The 27,926-nt window shown below is 49.7% G+C and overlaps 1 protein-coding gene across 1 annotated transcript; it reads left to right on the top strand.

The window, feature by feature from the left end:
• Positions 1-27,926, top strand: LOC144169496 (potassium/sodium hyperpolarization-activated cyclic nucleotide-gated channel 2-like). The gene is made up of 9 exons (XM_077698684.1): positions 1-306; positions 1,491-1,678; positions 4,812-4,981; positions 6,950-7,224; positions 10,026-10,175; positions 12,114-12,332; positions 20,908-21,054; positions 24,946-25,189; positions 27,599-27,926. The coding sequence occupies exons 2-9, from the start codon at positions 1,521-1,523 to the stop codon at positions 27,802-27,804; spliced, it is 1,569 nt and encodes a 522-aa protein (XP_077554810.1). The 5' UTR covers positions 1-306; positions 1,491-1,520; the 3' UTR covers positions 27,805-27,926.

The raw sequence follows: 27,926 nt of genomic DNA, 5'->3' as shown, positions 1-27,926 counted from the left end.
GGCAAGTCTCCACGCGGCCGCATCAGTTGGGAAGCACCGAGCCAAGGTACTCACTCGGCACGAATTGCAGCGCCGTCGTCATCATCGGAAGCACTGCTGACCGAGCAAGAAGAACCTGAGGCGGCAGGAACGGAACAGTCGTCGACGGCGAAGGCGAAAAAATGGCCCTCCCTAAAGAAAGGCGGCAAGTCGCCACGCGGTCGCATCAGTTGGGACGCACCGAGCGAAGGTACTGGGCCGTCGTCGTCATCGGAAGCACCACTGACCGAGCAAGAAGAACCCGAGGCGGCACCTGTAAAGGAGATCGTACGGGCACTTCTCTTCTACGTATTCCGGTGTTGATTTTGCAGTTCGGATGCCATGGTGCTCGCACACCTATAAAACGGGAGAAAAAGTTTTTAGGGTGTGTTTTGACAGAGGTGTCAATCGCCTGCAAAGCTAGCACACGTACGTCATCGACGTTTTGTACGAGCGTTATACAACTACGGCTAAGACGTGTCTCTGTAACGACATTACTGCACGGTCTTTGATTTTCCCCGCTTCGTTCTCGTCGAGCAAGCAGCACATGGTGCGTGCTTGCTGTCCTTGTAGCGTACGAGCACCAGTAAGTCGGCGGTGGATCAGAGAAGCTAATTGCGGGATCATCACTCAGATGAAAGCAGAAAAAAAAATATTTTGACTCACCCTTGAGGACGCCCGGATGACGCATATTATTTCATAGGCGTCTTGAGCGCCAAACCTACCATTTATAGCGCCCACATCCGTGATAATGCTCTATTTTTATTATCCATCTTCCGTATACCCTAGCTTTCGCACACTCACTCGTGTTGCCCAGCTCTTTGTCTGCATCTTCACAAGGATTACAGAGAAGAGGAAATTTCGATGCAACGCTAAGAAAACCAACCCGTTGAATCCGTCTCCTGCATAGCGTCTCTCTTCGTCGAAGTCCCACGACCGGACAGGAGCGGATAAGCGGAAACCGAAGACCGGTTCCACGTGTTCTCATTCCTTTCCTTACTGGCTCCTGCATTACTTCTCATATCTGCAACCATTGGCCAGTGCTTCCCATTCCCATGAAGGCTATAGAAATTAGGACGACTGTACGGCAATACGTTGGTAAAACCAGGATGCCAGTGTCTACCATTGACAGCATAGAGCGCAGGAGGTTGGCAGCGTGCCGCCGCAGGTCGAATTTGTGGCGGGACAATCGGGTGCAAAGTTAACGGGGTGTGGTTGCGTGTCCAAAAGTTAATATATATCCGCGGTCTCTTGTCTTATGATCTGTTGTGATGCTGGGAGGAGGGATGCGCCACTTGAGTACGAAAGCAGCTTCTGGGCATTGGGGTACATATAAGCTCGGATAGCCTCCCTTGCGTCCAGTATTCCGTTTCTTCTGATAAATTTGGTGGTTAGATTTTTTATCCCTATGGAGGTTAGAGCGTGTTAGCGAAGTGGAGGAGTTCATTATTTTTCCATTATCGCCGCCGCAGAACGAAGAGGTGGAGAAGCGGCTGGTGGCGATGTTTAAGCGTCAGCTGAAGAACTTCCTGCTTCCGGCTAGAAAGAGGCGAGGCTTTGTGTATCACATGGACGGCGAGGAGAAGGGGCTTCTGGACGACTTGACCGTACGGGAGGAGATCCGCTCGCCCTGGATGATACACCCCAAGTCCGCTTTCAAGTACGTGTCTCCTTAGCGTGTCTCATTGGCCCGGGCCTGCATACGTGTATATGAACCTTTTCCTCCGTTAATCTTTAATAAGATCAGGACATGTTCTGGGCTGTGTTGCGCATGCGTAGTTACATCTTCCTGCCGACTTTGCGAATTGCAGGGCTTCCAGCACAGCCCACTGATAAAATGGCAGCTTCCAGGACAAATAAGTTAAAAAGGTCTATACCTTATTTCTCTGTGGCTTGCCTCTACGAGCTCACAGCTTTTCGTGCGCGTGTAAGTGGGCGCATGCATGTACAAGTTATGAAATAATCGAGACGCATGAATGCGAAGTATGAACTGCTGTACGAGGACAGTCTCAAACATTCAAGCAATAAGTATTGTCACGAATGACGCTTATAGCTTCGAAAGAGGAAGGCCAAAGGAAAGGTGTAATAGCTGCAAACTCGAAGCTGCGCAGCCCGGAGTCCGTGACGCCAAGTGCCGGCTTGAGCGTTCTCGTCTTCTTCACTCGCCTGCTGGTGCTGATGGTAGTGGCAGTATTGGCATTCCTGCGTTAAAATATTTTTTTTTGTGTGTGTATATGGTTGGGTGAGTGAAATTTTGGAGTTTTTTTCGACGGGAATATTCGGCTGGTAGTATGGTTTCAGTGCCGAACCGGGATGTGGATACTGACCGATTTCGTGAAAAGTTTACATGAAGAGGAAAAACTTTACGCACCCTCACTAGCTAAGACGTGATTATTTGCTCAAGCGGGGGCTTACTAGCTTTGTGATCTGGTGGAGGATGACGCGATCGTATAGTAGGCACTGGTCTGGAGGTGATGATAGATGATGGCTTGCTGGTTGGTTAGGGTGGGGTGTGGACGGGGTATACCCGGCGGAAAAGGGTTTAGAGAGACAGAAGGGCGTTGTACGTATTACCGAGAGGAATTTGGAGATCGTGGGCGTTCTTGCGGGTTGGGGGGGGGGGGGGATCCCTTGGCCATCGGTACCGCAATTTTCAGTGCGAATGCACTTCTTAAGCGAGCCTGAAGCGTCCGCCGCCGTCCGCATAGCAACAGCTGCGGGTGCGCGCGCTCCTCGTCTTCCTTGGCAACGGGGGGAGATAAGCGCGCGCTGCCTGGCCGCTGACATGGCACATACCCACGTGGGGGATTGGCCAGGAATCTCCTCGTCTTCCTTGGCAACGGGGGGAGATGGGCGCGCGCTGCCTGGCCGCTGACATGGCACATACCCACGTGGGGGATTGGCCAAGAATCGGGCGTGAGAAGGGCTAATGCACCCGCTTAAAGGAGTACTGACACGAAATTTCAAAGCTGAGATCCGCTCTAGCAATCAAGTACAACGACAACACAAATAGGTGTCTGTGAATAAATGCATCTTTCTTTCTTTGTAGTTGTGTGTGTGTGTGTGATCTCTCTTTCGCGAACATTACCGAACCGCGCAAATTCAACTCGTGTATTCGCATTTTCGCATTCTTCCCCTCGGGGAAATTCGGGGAATTTTTTGATTTCACTATCTTTGTGCGGCGCTGTGTAAACTGCTGGGCATGGGGAGGCTCCGTTCTTACAACCTCCTTGGGCTCCGCCAACAATGCAGTCTCAGAGACACGCAAAAGGATTACCGAGGCGCACCGTCTGCGTCCACTTTATGAAGCAGACGTCATTGGCGGAGTTTCTGCAGGGAAACATTGCAGTAGCGCATTTTTGGCCTTCACTGGCGGCCGCCGCCACTCCTGTCTCCATATTGGTTGATCCGTGATTGTAATTTCCATCGACACGTTCTGAGTGTGCCACTGTGGAATACGTCACCTGCCACATGGACTTTGTCTACCACTGCTTAATGGTAGGCAAAGCTCCTGAACCTGCGGGCAGCCCGGAAGCAAAGACAGCTGCAAACCACACGAACACTGCGGCTCACTAGATACCATACAAACGCATGTTTTACACCTGCCTTCGGGACCCCTAGCAACGTCGACAGTCAAGCTGGGAGTCTATTTGTCATTCACTTGATTCCAGCGGATTTTCAGAAGGGCTTGGTCACTCCTGTATGTCCCCCTACTGCCTCTGCCAACAAGAAACCCATGCCGGCGGTTACTGTACCAGGTGTTCTCACGCCAGTAGAGCTGGACTCGCTGACAAGTTTGCTCCAACAGGTGTACAGCCCTCCCATATATAGCTGCCTTCACGTCTGTAAAGGTTGAGTGCTGGTGAACGGCACACTGAAAACCGACCTGGAAAGGACCCTGATTTTCTTGCGAGGTTGGGTTTAAGCAAAAAGTGAACCCCGGCTGTTAGGGCTTTCGTGGGGTGAATACAGGCTTTGGAAGCGCTCGCTGAACAACAGAAAAGACTATGCCAATTCTACTGCAAGGCCGTCTCTGTTGCTGACATCGTGTCAACAATTGTAAATTAGTCCGGTCACCACGACGATAAAAGCTCGACAAGATCGAAAACTGGGCTAGTTGGTATACATTCCTTATGATTGAACAGCGAAAACTCAACGGACGAGAGAAGGACACAACCCGAGCGCCCGTGTTGTGTCCTTATCTCGCCCCGTTGTGTTTGCGCTGTTCAATCATAATGACGATAAATGCTCGTTGTTTTGGTAGACATTGAACCTGCCTTCCACAGACTGTCTAACTGAACCATCGGGGCTGAACTGAATCAGATCCGGGTGGCAGGACGCCGGCGGCGCTATACACAGGCCTGCCTTACTAATAGTCTCCTCAATGTTAGGGTGGGGGATGCCAGCAGCGCCGCAGGGGAAGGGGTGCCGCAGGGCACCGTGCTCAGCCCACTCTTGTTTAACTTGTTATGGCTGGGCTAAAGACTGGCTTAGTTTGGTATAATTTGTCACAATGAAGTATTGTATTTGCGACCATTTTTCAGGAACGTACCGCTCCGTTCCTTTACATCCCATCTGGTTGAAAGAGGGAAGAAGAAATCGGTTTAATGAAAATGCAAGTTCAGAACCAGAGTGAGCAAGTTTTGTGTTTGTTCTCGTGTCTACTAAGCCCTTGCTGTTAAAAGTTCTGCTAGCTCCTGCCAAAATGTTTCTCTGAATCCAGGCAATGTGGTGGAAAGATTCATGCTTAGTAAAACAGGCTTTCCTGTTACACGTTGTGCGCATGCGTGCAGGAACTTATGGGACGTATGTATGGTTGTGCTGGGTGTGGCAAACGTGATCCTGGTTCCCCTGAACGTGGCCTTCTTCGAGAGTGTGCAAGAGGAACGCCTGGAGTGGAAACTCTTCAACATCATGTCTGACGTGCTCTTCCTCGCCGACGTCGTCATCAAGTTCAGGACCGGTAGGCTATCACGAAGCGCCATTTTCGAAAAGTAAAGAGAAGGGAGACCTTGGCTTTATTTCTTGACGGCTGACGAAGCTCTTGGGAGCAAGGCGGTTACGATCGTTTGATGATTTCAAGTTTAAACGAAAACTCTCAGAATTTAGATGGAAGAGTTTAGTTAAAACTATATACTCGATGGCTTATACGTGAGCGTGGTGACGGGTTGTATATAATTAGCTATTTTTTTGTTTAAAAAGTAGGCAACGGGCTTTATCCCGCAAGTACAACCAGTGAACAGGTCGCATAGCCAAAAACTACATCGAAACGTTCGAATAGACAAGCGGGAAGCTAGCCTCGATCGTTCTGGTGAAAAGAATTCAGACAGCCGTGACGGAAGAGGCCAAAAAATCCCGGGCCATCTCCACTAACGTGAAACCTGGGGAGGGGCAAAGCAGGCAGAGTACAAGTGTATTCTTGCCGCCTTGGCGTTTTTGCCCACGGAGATGGAACCGCTGAAAGGTAGAGTTATACAGCTTTGCTGTATAAAAGTCTCGTGTCTTTGAAGCACGAAGCGTTCTAGCGCGAGGCGTTGGAAAACGAGTGCCCTGGTATATTCTTTCAGAACGCGTTTTTCCCACGGAGATTGAACGTTCTAGCTTAAGGCGTTGCAAAACGAGTGTTCCGGCGTGTTCTTTTAGTGCGCGTTACGTTCTAGCGCGAGGCGTTGTAAAACGAGTGTACTCGTGTGTCAGTACCGTGACTAAACGATACTACGACGAGATGAAACGACGATCACATGAGACGCCGACAGCCCGAGTCCCTCAGGGGCTTTTCCCCTAAAAGGCGCGTGCCTGCAAACGTGCTTGCAAGCACACTGACAGTCGTGCGAACAGCGTCCACCACGCACATTCGTCTCCGTGAAGGGCGCAATGCCAATACCAACACGACCACTAGCACCCGCACATCGAGCAGAATTAGCAGCCAACATAGAACTTGATTTGATTGATTGATTGATTGATTGATTGATTGATTGATTGATTGATTGATTGATTGATTGATTGATTGATTGATTGATTGATTGATTGATTGATTGATTGATTGATTGATTGATTGATTGATTGATTGTGGGGTTTAGCGCACCCAAGCTATATACACCTGGGCTATGAGGCGTGCGCTCCGGAACAGTTTCGTCCACCTGGGGATCTTTAATATGTACGGAAATGTCGACACACGGGTGTTATCGCTTTTCTCCTCCACCGAGTCCGAAAAGCAGCCACCGCGGCCGGGATTGAACCCGCGTCCTTGAACTCAGGGGGACAATTGCCTGAGCCACTGCGCCACCGCGCCGAGTATGACACGTGCCTTGAATTACGCAGTGCATGTTAAAGGCGCTTAAAGACATCAGCTGATGGAGGACCTCTGAAGCCGCGGCATGCATTCAAAGCGCTATGGGAGACCGGATTTTCGTAACAATTTTGTAACGCTCTTCGAAATCTTTTCCATGGATTTCCGTCAGATATAGTGAAACAACTTTCGTGAACCTTTTCTCAGTTGCTTTTTTTTCCACCCTATGGTGCGGCTTTGTGGCTGCGGCTGTTGCATTAGTTGCTACTGATCAAAATAAATTATCTAGATGAAGACGAGGACATGTCACGTGGTAACCATACATGGGTAGCTACAGAAGAAGAAGAAGAAGCTGAGAAAATCGGGTGCCACCTCGTTGTGAGTCAGCTCACTCTAAAATACAGTTAGTCAATCTGTCTCGCGGCATTGGTCGGGCTGCTGAGCCCGGGAACCCTGGATCGATCCCATTATTACGTAGTCCTTCACAACGCCCCTCCACGTAGCCCATGTGGAGTGGCGTAATTTAAAAAAAAATGTAAATATCGAACGCACTAGAACTTCGATATTTGCTGCGCTTAGTTACGCGTAAGGTTCGCTATATATCTCGCGACGTTTGCGTTCCCTCTCCTCCTCCGGGGTCAGGCGTGTCCGTGCGGGAGGAGCACGGCCGCATCAACATGAACGCGGACTACGTGGCGAAGCAGTACCGGCGCGGCCTGTTCTACGTGGACTCGTTCTGCGGTCTGCCGCTCGACCACGCCGTCCTGGTGCTCATGCACACGGGGGAGACGGGCCACGAGCCGATGAGCACCTCTGCCTACCCGAGCCTGCTGCGCCTCAACAAGCTGCTCGCGCTGCCCAAGATCGGCCGCCTCACCGCCGTCATCAGTAACATGGCCAACGTCGAGGAGAACTTTGTGAGCGGGCCATTGCTATACGATGAACATCTCGCCATCTTCTGTTCCCTCACACTATGGCTCATTCAGGGCTGATCCCTACGCAAAGCGTTTGGCTCAACTTCTCACGCAGGCAACATAAAAAAGACCCTAATCTTCCTCCTACAGTAATTGTACAAATAGTACAAATTGTACAAATGGTACATGCTCAATACATACATACCCGGCACCCCTATGGATGAAGCCTAATGTGTACTCACGGATGCGCGTAAAAATGCTGGCTAAGGCCAAGCAACATGCGTGCAACATTCTGTGGTAAAACCTTTCAGCTGTTCGTTCTGTCTTTAATTTCCCCGATATTCGGCCGCGAGGCGTAAATCTTTGTTTAATATACTTTAATGACGATCATCTGTCACGTACAATGTTGTAACAGTCATTTCGAAGCTCAGCATCTCAACAAATCATGTAATGCTTCGTGAGCCTGTAGGCCGCATCCGCCTGAGTAAGATCAAATTAAGTTGTGCGCTAAAATAAACGGCACCCACGAGGTCCTTCGTTGAAAGGAAAAAAAAAATTCTCGGGGTACTTGTCTGCTTGCGTGCTTTAAAGACAAAAGCCTGGCAACATTTAGTTTTTTGTTTCAGTCTCGTCGTTCGTACGCAATCTACGAATTTGTCGACGATTTTACTGCTACATGCATTCGCTTCCTTTTTTATGCCATCATAACCACTTGTCAACGTGCCGCGCTAGCGCAGTGGGTAAGCAAATCCCATGCGCACTCACACGTATCTTATTTACTCTTTGCAGCGGGGGCCATTTGTTGTGCCGGCAACAACTAAACAGCAACAGAACGGTTACTCCCGCAACCGGACACTTAAGTCCCTAAAATTTAATTGCAATTGCTCGCTCCAGGGCACACGTTAAAGAGACAAATTGTAGCATTCTATAGCTAAAGCTAACGCTTTGTACGAAACTTCTGATCCGGCTAAGGGATGTATAATTGCCTCACCAAAGCTCGTAGTCAAATACATTGACGCTATTGTCGCGCATTTCGGGGCAAGGCAATAAAGGCATGGGTGACGTTACAAAAGAAGAAGAAGAAGATTTATCGGATTTTACATGCTGCAAACATGGCGCTTATTCGGGTGTACTTGTGGATGTGGATGAACGAAAAACAGAACCTATGAAGGCTTAACCAAGAGCCGCTCCACCGGCTCGGAACTGATTGTTCACGAGATCGCCTGATCTTTGTCGTTGCTGCGTCCGATGCGGGGCGCCAACGTTGCAGTTAACACCTCATCAACCTTCATTCCAAGTGATGCCTCGTCTCAGCGCGCTTTGGCAGCCTTTTTAGACCAATGAGGCACGTGCGGTTGGACCAACAAAGAACGTGACGATTAGATCAGGCTTTCTTCTGGAAACGTAACAGGCTGGAGCAAACCGGCTGACCAAATTGCCAGTGCTTTATTAATAGCGGCAGGTCCTATATTACCTGACAGCCTCTATGAGTAAAGGCGTTGGCTGTAATGACTGATTTGCCCTGGCCATTGTACATGCGCATATCAGGCACAGTCGTGTGGGGCAATAAAGAGGTTTACCCTATTTGGCTTTGCGCATTTATTCGCTTGCTGGGAGGGTTCGGGGGTCCTGAAATCTCATGGTTGAGCGAGTAAGACGCCAGTTGAATTCACAAATGGTGCACGAAGGCAAAGTACAACTGGGCTTTATTCGTCAGAACTAGCCTTTGGTTACCCATTCAGCTCCACTCCACCTCCGAAAGGTGTTTTTAACCAAAAAAGAATAACTTTCAAATTTCGCGCTACACGATGTCAGCAGTGACGTCAGTCGGGGGATTAGTTAAATCAGGGCTATCAATGTATTAGCTGTGCATTGGCATTCAAGCGGTATGACCGAACGGAACTACAGACAGTCGCACTGTCGTGTGTCTGGGAGGTGGCTTTAGTAGCGCCTACCGCCGATCGCACATGCAAGTCTCTGTGACGTCATAAAATCCTGGAGACAAAGATGGTCGATGAGTCACCACCGCTTCAGCTGTTTTTCCGAATATCTAGGTCATTAACTTGTTTGACTTTGGCGATAAAGTTGGCGTCATTGTTATGGGAACAAGCAGTCTTTTTAATTAACCGAACTTCTATTGAGTGCAGAGCTTTTTAGAGGATTGCCTTGTCGTCGTAGCGCGTTGTAACGGTCGATGTCAAGCAACTGCCGGAATCAGGCGGTTCAGCGAGATAACGGACCCAAGTAGAGCTTGGCGTACCGTCGTAGCGGCGTGCCACAAAGGCTTCGAAAACCAAGCGGTTTAAAGAGTCATAACCGTTCGAAACTCGTGAACCGCGGGCGCTTGTCATACATCTCGCCGTTGTTTACCGCAAAGAAAACTGCAGGTACATTTGAGGCAAAATATACGTAATTAACCCGCAGCGCCCGCGTTCATTTAGTTAGGAACGCTTGTTTGGTTGGTTTTTACGGTAGTAAGCGAAAAAAAAAAAAAGTGGCAGTGCAACGCCGGGAAGTGCGGGACGAAAAGCAAGCACAAAAAGAACAGAACTACCACTGGCGCAGTTTCAGGCAGGGGGCGCGAGAGCACTGCGGAGGCGGGAAATTTGAATTGCATTGGGTGGTATAGCAGTGAGCGGCTAACGGCGCTACAGCCCGTTATGGCGAATCACTACTCTGTACTTCCGACAGCTTTCACGTTGAGTGGAACGGCATTTAATTTTTTTTTTGTCTTGGTGGTCCCTTTAAAACCAGTCGTCCAACACAGGGAGTGACGGTGGCGCACTGCTTTACTGGGAACGCAGTTCGTGTACTCCACGGGCGTGTACGTGCGGCTGGTGTTCAACATCGGCATGCTCTTCCTGCTCATACACTGGCACGGATGCCTGCAGTACTACGTCGACCGCCTGGAGAACTTCCCGGCCAACTCCTGGGTGGTACGGTTCGGAATTCGGGTAAGACTCCGCAGTACCGTTACCTCTTCTGCGGCGGTGCCAACGCTGAGAGCAGGCTTTCACGACCTGAAAAAAAAAATAATAGTGTGGTCAAGAGGGGCTTTTACAGAGTCAAAGTCAACAACGCACATTGTGTGTCAGAGGATGTGCACTCAGAGCCCACAAAACGAAGTCCATTGTTTTTACTTTTGCGTGCTGTCTACTCCTGTTGTTCTCGGGTGCTCGTTGTTTACCCAGTAGTCCAGACCGCGATAACAACCGGCTAACCAAGCATGACGATTCATGAGCAGTTCTAGAAAAAATCAACATCTCGCACATGACTTCCGCCCCCTGTAAGAGCCACAATGAATGTGTTAAAAGCAAATGTCCTCGTTACCCACCTGGCTTATTTTTTTTTACTCTTTTGTAGAATATGTTCACGTCTATGGTAATCCACGGGCGCAGAATTTTTGGAGTGTTTTATCCTCCTTTTCAACCCTTCTAAGTAAACGTCCATAATCGCGAAATTAATAGAAAGGACTGCTTATATAGCCTATCCTGCTGCCGCAACTTCAGAAGCACAATGGGTACCTTACCTGCCACACGGGCACTTTCAGTCGCAATCGAGTCGATACAGATCGAGCTCAATTCGGGTCGGACTCTGCTATACGGCAGTTTCAATCGCGATCGAGCCCGTTGCTGCTCGAACTCAATCCTTGTTTCCCAAGCACAATTGAGGTTTCCAAGCGCGATTGGACGAAAGCGGTGATTCTCTCGTCCCCCTGACTAATGGCACAGAAGTTGACAACTTCAACTCAAGCCAGAAATTGCGTAAAAAAACTCGACCCAAATAAGCGTGCGGTAACATTTATATAGCTTAGTTTACCTACGACCGCGCGAAAATACCACACGCCATCCGCGAAGTACATTTTTGGTGCATCTGGCGTACGTGATGCAAACGGTGCCACATCGCAACCGGGATTAATTTGAAACATCCCATGTAGCAGCGGCGGTGCGTCAAGCGTGCTCCAAAAGTCAATCGCGCTTCCCATAGATCCAGATTGAAAGTGCACGTGTGACAGGGGTATTAATGTTTCACCTTTTGTGGCGTTTAATTCGATAAATGTTGATATGTTTAGAGCCGATATTAACTGATACCGAAATTGGCATCGTGTAGTATGCCGTTGCCACTACTTCCATGCAACACCCGTCATCCTTTTCTCCCGTCTCCTCAACCCCTCACCTGCTTCCGACATTCCACTCTACTCCTCCCCCCTTCCCTATCCTCCTCCATCTTTCCTCCCCTTCCCTTCATATTCGTCCCACCAATACCACCTAGACTTTGTCCCACTGCTATCCCTACTGCCCTATCCCCACACCTTCCGCTCTCCCCCTCTTCATCACTCCCCTCAACCCCTTCACCCACCCACTCACTCCAATTCTCTTTCCTTCATTTTCCTTTGCCTCCTCCTCATATCATTTCCCCCACCTATTCTCACTCTGCTCTCCCTCCTCTACCCCGCTTCATGATTCCCCTCCTAGGGCTCTCCTCCCCGTCTCCAATCCCTCTCCTTTAACTGGGCTCCTTTTTTTGTTCTTTTCGCACTCTCTTCCTCTTCCGCCTTCAGCCACGCTCTTCTCCTCCTCCTGGCCCCCCTCGCTCTCCCGCTCTCCCTGGTGCCCTTACAGCTGCCCTTTCCCTCTCTTCATCAAGCTCCGCCCTCCGGATTCCGGCGACCCACGATCGCCCTACAGGTTGGCTCTGGTAATTTGTAGGTCACCGTTTTCTGGTCATTGAACCATCGGTGATCCTGTCATCCAACCGACGGCTGGGTCACTGACTGTTCACACAAATTTCCAGTGAGCAGACTAACCGGTGACATTTCTGATTGATGCGGGTGACGGATCGAAATTTTTGCGTTTGCCCAGCCCATGAAAGGCGGATTGCTTTGCGCGCAGAACGCCTCGTGGACGAGCCTCTATACGTGGTCGGTGTACGGCTCCACGTCGATGATGATGGGCGTGGGCATGGGCGTCGTGGAGGCGGACAACACGACCGACTCGTGGCTCCGCTGCGGCTGCATGGCCACTGGACACGCCCTGCAGGCGCTCCTCGTCGGCTTCTGCATCGACATGATCACCTCCATGAACTTCACGCGACTCAGGAACAGGCAGAGGGTACGTGCGCTTTCGGGAGAGGAGCGCGAGGCAGAAAAAGTATAAAGAGGCGAATACACCAGCCAAGAGCACCGCCCTTGGTTGGTGTATTTGCCTCTTCAAGTTTAACCCAACCAGACAGAGTTCGGTCGAAAATGTTCACATTGAAGAAAAAGTATAGCATCGTCGCTCGACGACATTTGCAGCTAAGTGAGTAGATACGCGGGTATTTTAACACGAAAGTGTTTTATTCCCGGGCACACGAAGATTTCGCCGACGTCATTTCCGTAGCGGAAGTGACGCCAATACCACGAACCAAGCGGCCTGTAAAGGGTGCACCCCGCACACAGGGTCTTCTTGCGTAGAAGCAATCTTTAGCACTAAAGAGTACGTTATACCAGAGTCCTTCAATGCTTTTCTGGTCACGAAACTGCGCTCGGAGGTTGATATAGGGACAAAATCTCTCGCTAGCGGCGCCACCCGTCGTAGGGGGGCCACAAACCGCCGCCAGTACTGGGCTTGTATGCGCACTACTGCCGACGTTTTGACGCGATTATGTGCGTGCTGTTCCTCCTGTTACCTTTTATTAAACGTCTCTGAACGCATCAATGCCACCAGATAAATAAGTTGAAACGGGATCCAGTGTCGACGACCAATGAGAGCTGTTTACTTTGGAACGCACGCGTAGTTTGCTTGGGAGTGCGGGCATACCTTATAAACAGCAGCGCCTTTAAAAGTGTTCTTACACCACGCGATAACGCAATGTGTTAATAATTACCTCATAGCCCAATTATATGCGTACTTACGATGCCTCGAAGTGGTACGTCATAGCTCGCAAGTGTTAAAAGATGATGCTCATGCTCCCGATGCGAGCAGCTACTGCTAGATCTGCTCGACGACGTGTTTATATTTGCGCCTGGCCAAAGGGCGATTATGTTTATGCGGTAGGTGAGCTTTCTATTCTGGTAGTGCTGCAAATAGGGGGAGGAGGGTGAACGGAATGAGACACAACTGGGTAGTACAGGAGCAATCACATTGGTTTATATCCGGCTGGCCTCTCGCGCGCTGCTACCCAAGTTTTCAAATGAAGTGAATGGTCCAGCCAGAAGTTTTATTCTAGACCTTTCGATTGAGTTTACACCCAAATGCGCAGTTGTTTTGGTGTGAGCGCCGATCGGTTTCTTGACGGAGGGACTTTCGACGGCGCGGTTATAGCAGCCGAGCGCTTTCGTGACTGCTCTAAACACGAGTTTCACGTGCCTAACATTTGATTGATTACTTTTTTCCACGCAATTTAAACGGGACACCCGCTTTTTGACGTTTCCTTGTGTTTACTGTCTATAGGATTATTAATTACCGGCCGAAAACCCAGGATTTCCTCGGGAAGGGAAGTACAGCAGCCTAATCTGGAAGTTCCTTTTGATGCCAGTGCTGGCTGCTCAGCCGCCTTTGCCACTACCGAGGCACCACATCATACTTTTTTTTTATGCTGGGGGTGGGGGGCAGTTATGATTTAAAGCATGCAATAAATCTTAAATTTTGTGCTAATGATACGCCGCTTAGACAACTCGCGCCGCCTCTTCGCTGGTTGCCTCTGAATCGCTGGCCGGGAACACGGTTTCGCCTTGGTCAGGTAGGCCTGGAGCCCGTCAAATATCCTTGGAACGGCATCCGTCCGAAGCCTCGGTCTCTCTCGCTGAAGCGACACGACCACCCTGTTCCCGATGTGCTCGTCGGTTCTTATAACATCGCTAGCATCAAAATGCTTTTCGCAAAACCGAACGTTCTTGCTTTCGAAGTTGAAACCGCCAGCTTCCAACCACGGTATAGCTCTCTTCCATTTCTCTAGAAGTTCGGCGCTACTTGGGAAACAGAAGAGCGACGCCTTTTTCTTGTTCCTTCGGTATCTGGAGCTGCAGCCCGCCACTCAGCACGTGCATTGTGCATTCCAATTTTCATGCCGTCCACCTTGAACGCGCTGCACTGGCACATGAAGTTTGCGTGACGCTGATGCAGAAACTTTGGTGGAAGGAATACCGCGAGCTGCCTCCACACAACGCCTTCGGGCTGCCGCCGCTGCCAGTGCGTTCCGCCGGGCACAGCGGGGCGATGGCCCCCCGAAGACAGCTTGCGCCGCGTAGCGGCCGTTCTTGGCACCATATCAAGCTCTCCCATAGAGTGACGGAGAAGTTTCGTGACCAGAACGTCATTAAGGGACTCTGGTTATACTTAGGGTTGTTCATTTAACACGAAAGTGACTTATGCCGCGATACCCCAAGATTTCACTGACGTCATATCCGTCACGAAAATGACGCCAACACATCTTTGCCGAAGTGACCCGCCAGCAGGATGTCGCTCTCCAAGCACACCCACAAGACAGCCGCCGACCCGCAAATCATGCTCAGCTGAAGATTTGGCTGCACATTTCACTTTCGTGTTTTACTGATTCCTATGACAGACGAATCAACCAGTTTTTTTATGGCTCACGCCTATACGCCTCGAGATTCGCGATCGCTGCGCCGCCTGCCGCCGCTTCTCCGCGGCGTTTGCGGGATTAGCGCTGCGTGGCTGATAGGTGGTCATGCAGTGTTTTGGTTCTCTTTCGCTTCTCTTTGCCTTTCCGCGCACTAAACAACTTGTTATGGTGACGTCTGTAAGCTAACTGCACGTTTAGGGTGCTTAAAAAAAACAGCTGCGTCTTGGTAGAGCGCTCGAACGCCAACAAGAGCTACCCGGGGAGGCGGTTCTGAGCGCTTCTCGGCCGCTCTTGCGGGCGTCGGCGACGGCAGCAGCATATCACCGCTTTCACCTTCGAACACGTCAGCACAAGTGAATTCTATTTATTGTCACCTCGTTTAGACCTGATATTGGCACTGTAAGAGGTTGGTTCGTTTTGCAGCGCAGACAACAAATGCGGCTTTGCTTCGAGTGTGTACGTCGTAGAAAAATATGTTTCAGGGATGTGATAACCCAATAGCTGACAAAAACTTGTGCCTTTCATGGGAATATAAGCCACGCGAAAATGTTAAGTAAACTCAAAGGATGTGCATTGTCAGATATGTGCTCACTCATGCCTTATAGTAAGAACCAAGGTATATGTTAATGAAACCACGGGAAAATGAATGGTCTGCAAGTCAGGAATAATTAGAATAGTCGTACGGGAATGAAAAAAAAAACAACCGAGTGCAGCTTCTGAAATGCTAAAGACGTTTATTGTTTGAGCAGGGTAGTATTCACCAGACCAACTAGATGCGAAATGCACTGATAGTTCGCTAGACATGGGGGGGGGGGGGGGGAGGGGGGGCGGTGAGGAGGAGGACGCTCAACTATCGTTGTTTACAAATGCGGAGCGAAATCAACGAATGAACGTTTTAGTAATCACACACACAAGCTGCGTGTTCACTTTTCGTTTGTTTTTCGCCTTCAACGAACGGCTGATCACTCGGCGGACGCATTTTTTGAAGAATACAGGGTAGGCAGTTCACAAGAAATACGAGGTGTCGTTGAAAGAGTTGACTGATTGATTGCAGGGTTTAACGCGCCGACGCAACGGAGACGATGAGGCACGCCGTAGTGGAGGGCTCCGGATTAATTTTTACCACCTGGAGATCCTTAACGTGCGCCGAAATCTCGTACACACGGGCTCGTTGGAAGAGTGTCGTATCTGATAAGGGTCTCTGATTTCGGTTTATGCTAGATTCTGCAGTCTCACTGTGTCATACGACGATGTTTCGAAGAAGAGTTTGGTCGCGGACGCGGATTACTCTATAAGCCCATCTTCGCGCTTCTCGTAGAGGATAAATGTAACAGATGAATATTTGCGAGCGCTCACCTCGGGACAAGACGACCCAGCATTAAATTTGTCGTCGTGTGCTGACTCCGGAGTGTAATTTTGCATTATCCATCGCACTTCTTTGGTACAATGTTTGCGAAATTTATGCCGCATTGGCGTGTTCAGGGTACTGATCAATATCTGATATGTGATATTGGCAGGCGTAACTTGCGTGCTGTCAGGTATGAGTGCTCCGCTAGATTTTCTAAGTGCACAAAGTCGATTCACATCATAGTGTGTATGGCCGCTACATGACCATCGGAGGAAACACTGCTTACGGAGACACTGCCACTAAATTTCAGGGCAGTGGAATTGCAATCAGCCGCATGCAAATGCTGGCTTCGGGACGCCGGCCTGTCACACACGCCCGGCGCTCGTATAGATCTTTCTAAGATCGCGTCGGAAACGTTATACTCTCGTGAACACACCAGGCTTGCAAACAGAGTGCCTGCTCCACGTTATTCGGTATTTCGAACGCGGACAAACGGTAAATCGCTGTCTTCAACGAGCCCCAAAAGCAACGGCGACAGGGGGGAGCGGGCCGGGGACTCCCGCGCCTGCTTTCGAAAAGGGCCGCTAGGGGGATTTCAGTGGCGCCCCTACTAAGCCCCTACAGGCCGCGCTCGAGGCGTATAGTGTACTGTCTCGAGGATGGCGGTGATGGGCGGTTCTGGGTTCTTTCTCCCAGCGCCGTCATTCTCGAGACAGTGCACTTACGCGTGAGCCAGAAAAAAAAAAAACACACACACACAAAAAAAAAAAAAAAAACGCGTATCCGCTCACTTAGCTGCAAATTTCGTCGAACGGCGACGCTATACTTTTTCTGCCTCGTTCTTCCCTCGTACAGCACCAGATTGGAACAGCCTTCCCAGAGACATCGAAACCATCACTTGCCCATCATCCTTCATAGAAAACATCCCCGTTAAACACTTGGCTTCTATGTTTGTTACTTTTGTTATACACATCTTATGTAATATTCCCTATCAATCCCTCGCGGGTGTTCAAGTATAACGAAATGAAAATAGTCTTCTGCCACCCCTGCAACGTAAACGCCTTTCTTCTCTCCTCCCACCCACCTCTCACGCTCTTCCCCTCGCAGGGGAGGGGAAGATTGTAGGGGAAGAGTCTGATTATAAACACTGTAGACGTTTCCTCAAGTCAATTCAATTTTTGTAGCGTGAGCTACACTGGCCGAGGTTGAGCAGTTTTGCGTGGCTCCTGGAGAGCCGTGCTGCGCATGCGCGAGGAGCAGTGACACCCCACGGCTCACAAAATGTTGCTCGCTGCCCGGCGTCTCTCACACACCCCACGCCCCCAGCGTCTTCGCCGACCTCCGTTCCGCACGTGCCGGCCCGGTCCACTTGATGATCATGCGAGGGGTGGTCGGGTGTGCAACCGATGGCTGGTGCGTCGCAGCAACACCGGCGTGCGTCTGTGGAATCAGCTTAGCTCTGGGACGATTGGCGACGCTGCGCCGGAGCCGTTTGATAAACATACATGTCACATAATGCGTATACCGCGTGTGTGTGTCATTAAAGCAGCAGTAAGCATTATAATCAAGCTAATCCTGGACAACCAGGAAAGCTAAGAATAACCAGTTGAACCTTAGCTTACGCTACGTATATCCTGGCATAGCCGAGCTAAGCCACTGATCATTTTTACGCGTTCCACTTCTCGAGCACCATCTAACGGACCCTTATTTCGTTACTGTTGGACTTAGAATGCCGCCTCGAGGTGTAGGCTCGAAGCGAACCCTTTTTGTTGTTTATGTCAAATCAGCATTTTCATCGCGTGTTTTTAAAAGTTGATATCGCGAAAATTGGGCACACGTGCATTTTTAAATAAAAGAACACTGCAAGTACCAATTATGTATTGATGTTTTGCCTCAAATAGGGCTAATAGTTACTTTTTTTTCTCGACAAATGTTGACAAGTATGAAGTTTGGTACTGTTACATTGGCGAAGGCGTCCAAGAACCGACCTTCGTCATGGAGTGGTAGCGTATGGTGGACGAGCGACTGGAAGGAGGGTTGCCTCAGTGCCGACAATGAATTAAAAGGCGAGAGCAAAACTTGCCTAATGCATGGCAAGTAGAGAGCAGCCACGATACAGGAAGCAACACTCTGGCTTGCTTTCAGCATGACAAAGAGAAACGCTTTCAACAAGAGGCTGGGGCGCACTAGTACTTGGCGCTCGAGGGAAGTAACCTGGATTCCCAAGGGTCAGCAGGAGTTTGCGCACGGCACCAAGAAGTAGAAACACACGAAACACCATCCACAGGTCCCATGATGCGTTCCGCAGAGCCGGTGCACGCTGGGCTGGAGAGGGGGAAAGGAGGAGTTGAACGACGGCTGCCGTTTGCAGAGAGAGAGAGAGAGAGGGAGAGAGAGAGATAAACTTTTATTGAGCGAAAATAGGTTAAAGGAGGGGGTGGCCGCCGGCGCGAGTCTGGCGGCGACAGTAGCAGCTCAGTCCACGAGTGAGGCTTGGACTCCCGGGTCAGAGCTACCCAGCGCTCCCTCCCACTGCTCTTCAGAGGTGATTTCAGGAAAGGGGTCAAGATGGCGGCCCCACTTAGAATGGGGGACTGTAGCGCGGATACCACACGCGGGGCAGTTAAGCGGGATTCACACGACGGAGAAACCCTCTCTTTTTGGACCGCGGGACCCGCTCACGTGACCGGTTTTAGGCTCCACCCCTTGGTGGGGATAGCCCGCGGTGGCCCCCCGAAAGAAAATGCCTCCGCATGTTTTCGCTCGACGGCGGTGGCCCTCGGCGGAGAATAGAACCTGTTCCTCGGCGCTGTCGTCTGCTAGTCACTCCGCGTAGCTAGAGTGAACTAGAATACTAGTTCACTCTAGCGCAGCTCCGCACGTGTGGATGCGCCGCCAGGCCGGATAATCCGGTCACATGCTGTTGACGTCACATGTCCGTCCGCCTCCGTGAGAGGGTTTCTCCGTCGTGTGAATCCCGCTTTAGGGGATGGGTACAGGGAGGGATGGATGTGGTAAAGGATGGCCCTGCAAGGGAGGGTGTGGGTTTGCAGGAGTCGCCAGGTACGTTCTTGTGAATGGGTGAGCTCTGGATGTGCTGGGGGGCGGGCGAGGCGGTAATAAGTGGCAATATCGTGGAACGTTGTCAGTCTATCCCTGGCGGATCTGGCCCCATGAGGCAGACCAGAAGATGCTGCCGCTAGAACCAGTTTGTTCCATATTTTGCAGCTGCCGCGGTCGTGGCCGTGAATTATCGGCAACAAGGATCCGCGCCACAGCCACGCTCCGACTTGTCGAAACTTGTTCGATGCGCGGAACGAGCTAGTTTCACCGCCACACACAGAACTTCCCCGTAGTTCACCAAACTTGTATCACGCGCACACGGGGTAACGACGATGCACTTCGCGCTGAATCGTAAGAGTACCAAATATAGTAGTTTAGTAAGGTTTAGCCTTTCTAAGCTACTTGCTACACTAATCCTTTAACTTTTGACCGGTGGAGCTGAATCAAAGGACGGGCGGATGGGCGGATGGACGGACGGACAGACAGACAGACAGACAGACAGACAGACAGACAGACAGACAGACAGACAGACAGACAGACTGTCGTCTTTAGAAAAATTGGAAACTGGCGGACTTGGAAGTTGGTAACCACCGCATTCATAAACCTAGCCTAAGTATACCTTGCCTTAAACCACTTTTCGGCACCTTCGACACGTTTCCAGAATCAAGGTGATGTTCAAAAGCAAAAAATATCCCAAAAATGCGGCATAGGGCAGTCTAGGGATTCAGCATAATGTCCACGAAAAAATGGTGGCGATGGAAAAAGGAGTGATCTTTTAATAATTTTAATGAATTAAACTCTGGACATCAAATGGCGGCTAGAAAAAGAGATAGATTTTTCTGGACAAAAAAACTTTGAGGGAGCATTAATGGGCCATGCAAGAATGAGCCACAGTTATTACTGAAGATATCCGTGATTGTCGACTTTATGGCTGGGACGTTTGGTATGGATTGACTCATTTATTAAAGCGCAGCCATTAGACGGTTCCGTAAAGTAGTACTGACACGAAATTTTCGTGTTATGTTTTTTTTTTCGCTGCTATGGGTGCCTATTAGCCCACTAATCATAGAATGGCACATTAGATGGTCCATCGCAGCGCAAACAATCATTTACGGCGTAGTTTATTCGTTTCAGTTTCGGTTTCGTAAAAACGCGTACGCTGAGCGGCCGCCATGACAAAAGGTAACACCTGACGTCACCATTCTTGTCGCACCGCGCGCGACCGAGCGCGACCGGGCGAACGCGCCCGCCCAGACCGGCCGAGGCCTTCACCATCCCCGCGCGCCCGGTCAGCATGACGTCAATCCCGAAACCATGCCGTGTACACACGGTGTAGCAGCGCGCGCCAACCGCAGCCAGCGCGTCGGCTACGTCACGGTAGCCCCGGCGTCGTCAGTTTTGGGCAAGTAGCAGATGATGTCATTCCGGCCCGCTCTGGGCCTTCTTGGGCGGGCAGAGATTAAAAAAAGGATTTAAAATATGTTATACTGAACGGCTACGGTTGAAACTTGCTGGGAGATATCTCCAAATAAAAAGGAAGTAGTTTACATAGTTATCTCAGCGTTGAAATTCCATGTCACGACTCCTTTAAGATTGGAGAGCCGTTGAGTCAACATACTTGTACAGCTGAGGGTCGTTGTGCTCGGTGAAAACAAAGAGGCACATTTAGCGCAACAAATAACTGACTCCTGGGGCGTAACCGTTTTCAGATTCGTGACCTGGACGACTACATGAACTACAAGATGCTGCCACAGCAATTGAGGCGCCGCATACGCAACTACGCTGAAAACAGAAATAAGGGGCGTGTCTTCGACGAAGCGCAGATAGTCTCGGAACTGTCGGATCCCTTGCGGGAGGTGAGTGCATGGACAATGTCATAGGACTGTTATTGAAAGCCCAACGAGGTGAGTGCATGGACAATGTCAAAGGACCGTTAATATTGAAAGCACAACCCGAATCCCCCTACCTCTCGTCAAGAACGTAATATTACAGAAGGCAACACAGATGACGTCCACGAAATTGAACGCGACATAAGACTTGGGGTGGCGACGAACAGCACGCCGCCGCTGTACAGTGCTCTCGTGAGATAAACTTGTTTGCCGCTGTTCCAAACCGAGGTTAAGTCTTGTTACAGGTAATGTGCTTGAATAGACATTGTGAGAACCAGCTCCTCCACCTCGAGACCACAGAGACAGAACAATTGTCAAAATCGTAAGCTCGTTTCCATGCGTATGCCATGTATAATGCGAAATCAACGAACAAATAATTGTTCTGTGTCTGGAGAGATTCCTAAGTCCTCATTGGCTGTGTCGCGTTTCATAGCTCGTTCCTGGAACAAACGACAAAGAGAAAAGCAGCCCGCTGATTGGCTGTGACGCCTTCCACACAGCGCGCGTGAGGGAAAGAAAATTGGCCGCGTATCTGCTTGCTTCGCGGCAAATTTCGTCGAAAGACGATATTCTGTACTGCCGGCCCTGCATGAGCGTCGGCAAGTCGGCACTTCTCGGCCGCAATGTCATTCTCGGTGTTTTCGTTGTGTTTTCTGGGAATGAGTTCGCGTCTAGACTTGGCAATTCATGACCACTGTCATGGTTGCTGAAGGGTGGAAAACCGCGTGATCTGGCGCCGTCCTTTCCATAGGTATGTGCACTTCGAACACAATGTAGGCAATAAGCACGACTGGGTGCAATTTCGCCGAGTACAGTCATGGAGAAAGCAAATACGAAGCGCGGAGCGCACCGCCGAAGATACTGGTGGCGCCACCTGGTAATGACCCTGGGAAACATTGCACACCTAGGGCTACTGCCAGAAGGCGCCACCATATCCTGGTTGGTGCGCTTCGCGGTTCACATTTCTACAGTGGGTAATATTTCACTTGCTATCGCGAAAATCAAGCATATGTGTATTTTTAATAAAGGGAAACTGCAAATGCCACTTATGTATGGAAGTTTTGCCCCATATATGCGTAATGTTTTGTTTTTGTTCGACTTTGTTGGTAGGTATGGACATTCCACCACATTTAGGTGTTTGTGAATGGCTTTACCTGTATAAACGTCTCGTTCAACATGTGCCTTAACTTTTGCCGGGCGGCTGAATCGAGGGACAGACGGACGGACGGGCAGACAGACAGAATGATAAATGGCTATAGTATAAAATAAAAGCTCAACCCGACATACGTATCACGGGTAACGCCAAAATAAATAAAAAAAACTGAACCTGAGTCATTGTTACGTGGCAGGACAGACGACATGAACCATGGTCGATGCTGAAGCGATCTATTTACAGAAAGAGATGCAAGCTATTTACAATTCGGCCATCACAGCACGAGCGATAACCCCACGCCAACCGTCTTCGTCTTCGTCGGTGTAAGATGCCCATCGCACTAGGCTGCACAGTCCATTTCCTCGTCTTCTCGTTACAATATCATTGGAAAGGCACATCCAAGGGATGGGAGATGACTATTAGTGGCTTTTATTTGAGAAAGATTAATTATTGTAACTCGCATGTCATAAGCGTTGTCAACAATCATGGCACAGAGCTCACGTCGGCCACAATCCCAATCCCGGACACAGAGTCTGCAGAGGAAATCCCCATCGCCCTCTCTGCTACCACGGGCTCAGACTACCTCACTCTCATCACAGACTCCAAAACCACCTGCCGCAATTCCCAACTAGGTCGTGTCTCTGGTCAAGCCATCCGCATCCTGAGCACTCTACAACCCCCCTCCCCCCCTCCGAACTCCACATAGTCTGGACCCCAGGCCACGCATCCCTCGAGGGGAATGAAGCAGTCCACGCCGCATCCCGCGAGCATACCTTCCGGGCCTTCCCCTCGTTGGCAGGCCGATCGATGACCTCCAGCGACGACATTCCAAAAAGATACACGGATGTCCTCGCCCATTACCGACTGCAGCGCCGCTTTTACCCCCCACCACACCCCAACATGACCAGAGAGGACGCCATTACCCTCAGACAGCTGCAAACTAACACATACCCCCACGGAACACTACTCCATGCCATCTACCCAACAACATACACACTTACTTGTCAACACTGCTCCACACCCAACACTCTCTACCATATGGTCTGGGAGGGCCGACAATCACCATCATTAACCCCCTACTAAACCCAACACTGGAGCAGTGGGAGGACCAGCTGACCAGCTCACGCTCTCAAGACCAGCAACGACTGGTGGACAGGGCCCGCCGGGCAGCCAAGGACCAAGGCTTCCTGGACTAAGGAGGCCTCCCACAACGGAACTCATACAGTCAAATAAATGTTTATTCCTCCTCCTCCTCACAATTATGACAATCTACTTTACAAAACGAGTGTCTTCTCGTGGAGTGTGTTCTTGACGAGTTAGGGTAGATTTCCTGCTTTTTTTTCCTCTGAAACCTTTGCGTCTTCCTGACTCATCCTGGTAGTGCTCCACCTCCTGTGCCAGTCCCGCCTTCTCCCTGCTCCCGTCGTTCCAATTACTCTGCAAAAAATAAAGGAACACTGATAACCTCCGCCTCCCCTTGATCGATTCCTATCTACCCAAATATATTCTTTATAATGTCCCCCAGTCTTCTTTCATGTTCTTTCGTTCCATCCTTTGTATTTCCTAACAGTGGAAAAATAAACACCCTGTTTAAGACTCGATACTTTGAATATAATAGAATAGAATAGAATAGAACTTTATTGTTGTCGTTACGAAATGGTGCATCACCAAAATATAATCAATACAGAAAGGGGTCCCAAAGTAATAAACTGTAGTGGAACACTGACTTATGTGAATGGTCAGTGATCGCTCTGCTCAAGATAATTTTTATATAATTATATGAACGCTTTGTATAACTTCCATTTTCCTTTTCCTCTTCGACGCAGTGAGACTCCTTCCTAACTTTTCATTTCGTTTCTTCCCTTCCTGATACCTTGTTATGCCTACTAAGTTAGTCTTTTTTAGCTAACTTTAGCAGGATTGGGCACTTTATCCTATGCGAAAGTCTTGTCGCTGTTTTACCCCTTTCTAACTTTCTGTTTAGGTCTACTATAGATTGGCGCCTTCTAATGAAAGTTGAGACAGACGTGGTTGCTCGCTCCCACATGCGTATCGAGCCACTGGTTCCCACCTTGACTTTGCCTTTTTACCAACATGTAATACTTATAATCATTCTCGGTCGTCGCCTGCTTACTACCTTCTTATCTAGCCACCCCATGCTCCCTTTGAACGCACCGCTTGACGGGAAAGGGCATAAGTATACATTTTGCCTCTTTAGCACTTTCCCGCCTGGCTATTTCGGGGAATAACCCTCACAGACTGGATCTTCTGAAGGTTCTTTCACGAATACAACTCCCGGATACCTTCTCCAGGAGCCTTTGAATCGCTTTTTAGTAGTGGGCCGCACGCAGCCTGGCTGGGACCGCCATGAACGCTTGTACGTAGATCGCATCGTCTTGTAAATACATCGCTTCACCATCACGATATATGTGCAATATTTGCATGGTGAATGATGGCAGCCATCAGGGAGTCTGCGCAGCCTGCGCGTCCCCACAGAGCTTCTTTGCCGTCGGAGGCTGTAACCGCAGAACTATGTCCCACTGCCCTCGTCATCGTCGTCTCGTGTCAATATTTCGTTTTTTTTTTTTTTTTCGCTTAGCACGAATGTCATTCCAGAAGTTTGGAATGACAAGGTAGAGTGATTCCCATTTTTAACCCGGTTACTGCTCTTCTCTTCTCCTTTCTCACCTTCTTCCCGCAATCAGCGCGTCATGTGGCACAACGGCCGGCGCCTGCTGCAGAACTTGCCCTTCTTCGCGCGCGTCGACCAGGACTTCCTGCGGGACCTGGTGGCATGCATGCAGATGGAGTTCTTCCTGCCCCAGGACGTGGTGGCGGCCGCGGGCACCGTGGGCGACCGCCTCTACTTCCTACAGTCCGGCAGCGCGCACGTCATCAACGCCGAGGGCGTCACCGTGGCCACCGTCAAGCCCGGGGACCGCTTCGGCGGTACGCGTCATTCATGATCTTCTTCGCTACCCTCCTCGAAGACCACGGGAAATTTTTAAAGGGGCAATGAAGACGAAGTACTAGTTCGGTTCAGTAAAAAGACTGCTCTGCCCCGATAACAATGGTACCGATTTTACCGCAAACTTCGCACAAGTAATGGAGATATCAAATAATGAAAACTGATGAAGCAGTGGAAATTCCTTAGACACTCTCCGGTGACTTTTTCATGACGTCACAGAATCTTGCTTACCCTGTTGGCAGCCTCCGACTAAGCCACCGCAAACAGACATGATTGGGAGATTGTAGTGGGGCCTGTATGGTTCCGGTTGATCGTAACGTTTGAATGGTTTTTTTTTAGTGCTTCTTGCGTTTTTTTTTTGGTTAAAAAACGGCTGCTGCGGCTAGACTGCCGCTAAATAAGTTACCAAAAGCTAGTTTTTTCAAACTGAACAAAGTTGCATTTTGTTTTCAAGTCCACCTTAAATGGTAGAGGGTTCAAAGACTCGCAGGAAACGTTGGCCGCGTTGTGGGTAACTGCTGCGCCGAGTTCAAATTTGTAGTTATATAGAAGAGCTACGGGGGTATCCGCGGGTGTATTTTCAAACCTGCGAACTAATTACGCTCTTTGGGGAGTATTTCTTAACAGGAAACTCGCTTTACGACGAACTCGAAGGGACCGTGAAGGTTGGTTCGCTTTATCAGAAGAGCCCTCGAAAAAGGAACTGCCAAATTTCCAGGCGCAGCCAAACGTCTAACTTCAAAATGTTTAATAAAGTAGGCGTATACCATGATAAAGGACCAAGAAAGAGCAATTATTTTGATGAACTTGATAGAAAACCGTCTTCAAACATGCTTACTTGGCTTCAACGTATCCGCGGTGGATGTTTGTCCTGTTTGCAAATCTGTATAAGTCATGAATGACGCCATCTCCCCAAATGAGCTTAAAGAGGCCATGAAGACAAAACGTAACTTTGCTCAATTTGAAAGAATTAGCCTTTGGTAACTCACTGCGCTCCATTCCAGCCGCTAAAGACGTTTTTTTTTTTTTTTTCAACGCGAGAAATACTGATAAGTTTCAAATTTCGCGCTGCAGTGACGTGATATGGGCAGGAGTGACGCAGTATGGGCCGGCACTAAAAATGCTATCAGTGAGTTAACTGCACGTTAGCCTTCACGGGATCTGATTAAACGGAACTAGAAGCCCTAATACAATCGTCCCTACATGGTTTTCGGTGGTATCTCCATTATTTGTTCGAAGTTTCTACTATAGCCCCGTATACATGTACTAGACGAGGCGAGTTGAGTCGAGAAAAATTGCCGCGTATCTGCTCCTTTTGTTTCAAATGTCGACGCAAGACGATAGTCGACTGGCGCTTCTGGCAAGTAAATGCATCCCTTCTCTTTCACGCTCATCTCTCATGCTGTTCCTCTCCCGTCTAGTTCCTTTAAAGATAACGCGCTACAGGTTTGCTCAAGTCAATTTAAATTTACCGCGTTCCACTGCTAGAAGTCGGGTGCCTAGATGTCGTACGGCGGAGACGCGCGTGAACAGAGGCTCCCGACTGCAACGTTTATAGAACCACGTTGCCCTACTCCACGAGCTTGGAACGCGAAACCTATTTGGTAGAACCTTTCGTTGATTTGATTTTTTTAATTCCGCCAGGTAGCGCGGGAAACAGCAGGCGATGGTTTTTGCAGTTGATGTAGTATTTTATTTGCTATCGCAAAAAGCAGGCATCCGTATTTTTTTAAATAAAGAAACACTGCAAATATCACTCATGTATTGATTTTCTGCCTTATATTTGCGTAATGTCTTGTTCTTGTTCAAAAATGTTGACAAGTATGAACATTAACACCGGACTTAGACGTTTAGATTTGGCTGTGAGTATGTAAGTATTGCGCAGATAATGGTTCACTTTGGCGGGCGGGCTGAATCGAGTGACATACAGACCAAACTTTTTCCGTTGAAGTAGCCCAAGAAAGACTGCCGTCTGTAAAAGTTTTTTTTTCGACTCGACCCCCTCATGTATCGACGGGGCGAGTCGAAAAGCCGTCGCGGCGAGCTCGTTCAACCCGCATGCAGGCGGTGGGTCGAGTCACTTGTCGGGATGTGTCGGCGGGCCGTGGGGAGCTGAATAGCTCTTATTTAGGGAACTCATCTGGTCTCCTCACCTCGATTCTTTGGATATAGAGTTCTTATAAACGCGGGAATGGTCGAGGTGAGCTGAACCCGCAAGTCGACCCGACCATCCCTGGCGGGTTCCGCTTACCTCGACCCCTTCCGCGTTTGGATGAACTCCTTCCAAAGAATCCCCCACATTGAGCAGCAACTTAGATAACAGATTTATCGTGCAAAGGGCCGTTTGGGAAACTCGCCCTCGACTTTCGTTCCTTCCTTTCCTTTCGCAGAGGTATGTCTGCTGAGAGACATGATGCGGGTGAACACGGTGATCACCGACACCTACTGCCGCTTCTTGTCGCTCACACGAGCCGACTTCGACAAGGTGCTTTGTCGCCACACGGACATCCGCGACCTCGTGAACGAGATCATCACAGAGCGCAAGCTGGACCTCACCCTGCACTCGTGGCCCGAACTCTCCGACAACGGGTACTGACCCGACCCGACGACTTGACGGACCCGGTTTCAGTGACGCGACACAATGTCCAGGACTCTATTTGATATGACGATGGATATTCCGACGCTGTACACTTGGCACGGCTTTATTGCTGACATAAA

Source organism: Haemaphysalis longicornis, unplaced genomic scaffold, assembly GCF_048455015.1.
Source record: "Haemaphysalis longicornis isolate Haplotype H1 unplaced genomic scaffold, Haemaphysalis longicornis Haplotype H1 scaffold_2, whole genome shotgun sequence".
Taxonomy (NCBI): domain Eukaryota; kingdom Metazoa; phylum Arthropoda; class Arachnida; order Ixodida; family Ixodidae; genus Haemaphysalis; species Haemaphysalis longicornis.
The sequence above is the reverse complement of the archived record's forward strand: the minus strand, read 5'-3'. Positions and strand labels throughout refer to the sequence as shown.

Coding starts and splice junctions, on each gene's coding strand:
- LOC144169496 (XM_077698684.1), top strand. CDS start 1,521: ATGTTTAAGCGTCAGCTGAAGAACTTCCTGCTTCCGGCTAGAAAGAGG. Junction 1,679..4,811: donor CACCCCAAGTCCGCTTTCAA/GTACGTGTCTCC, acceptor GCATGCGTGCAG/GAACTTATGGGACGTATGTA. Junction 21,055..24,945: donor TGTCGGATCCCTTGCGGGAG/GTGAGTGCATGG, acceptor TCCCGCAATCAG/CGCGTCATGTGGCACAACGG.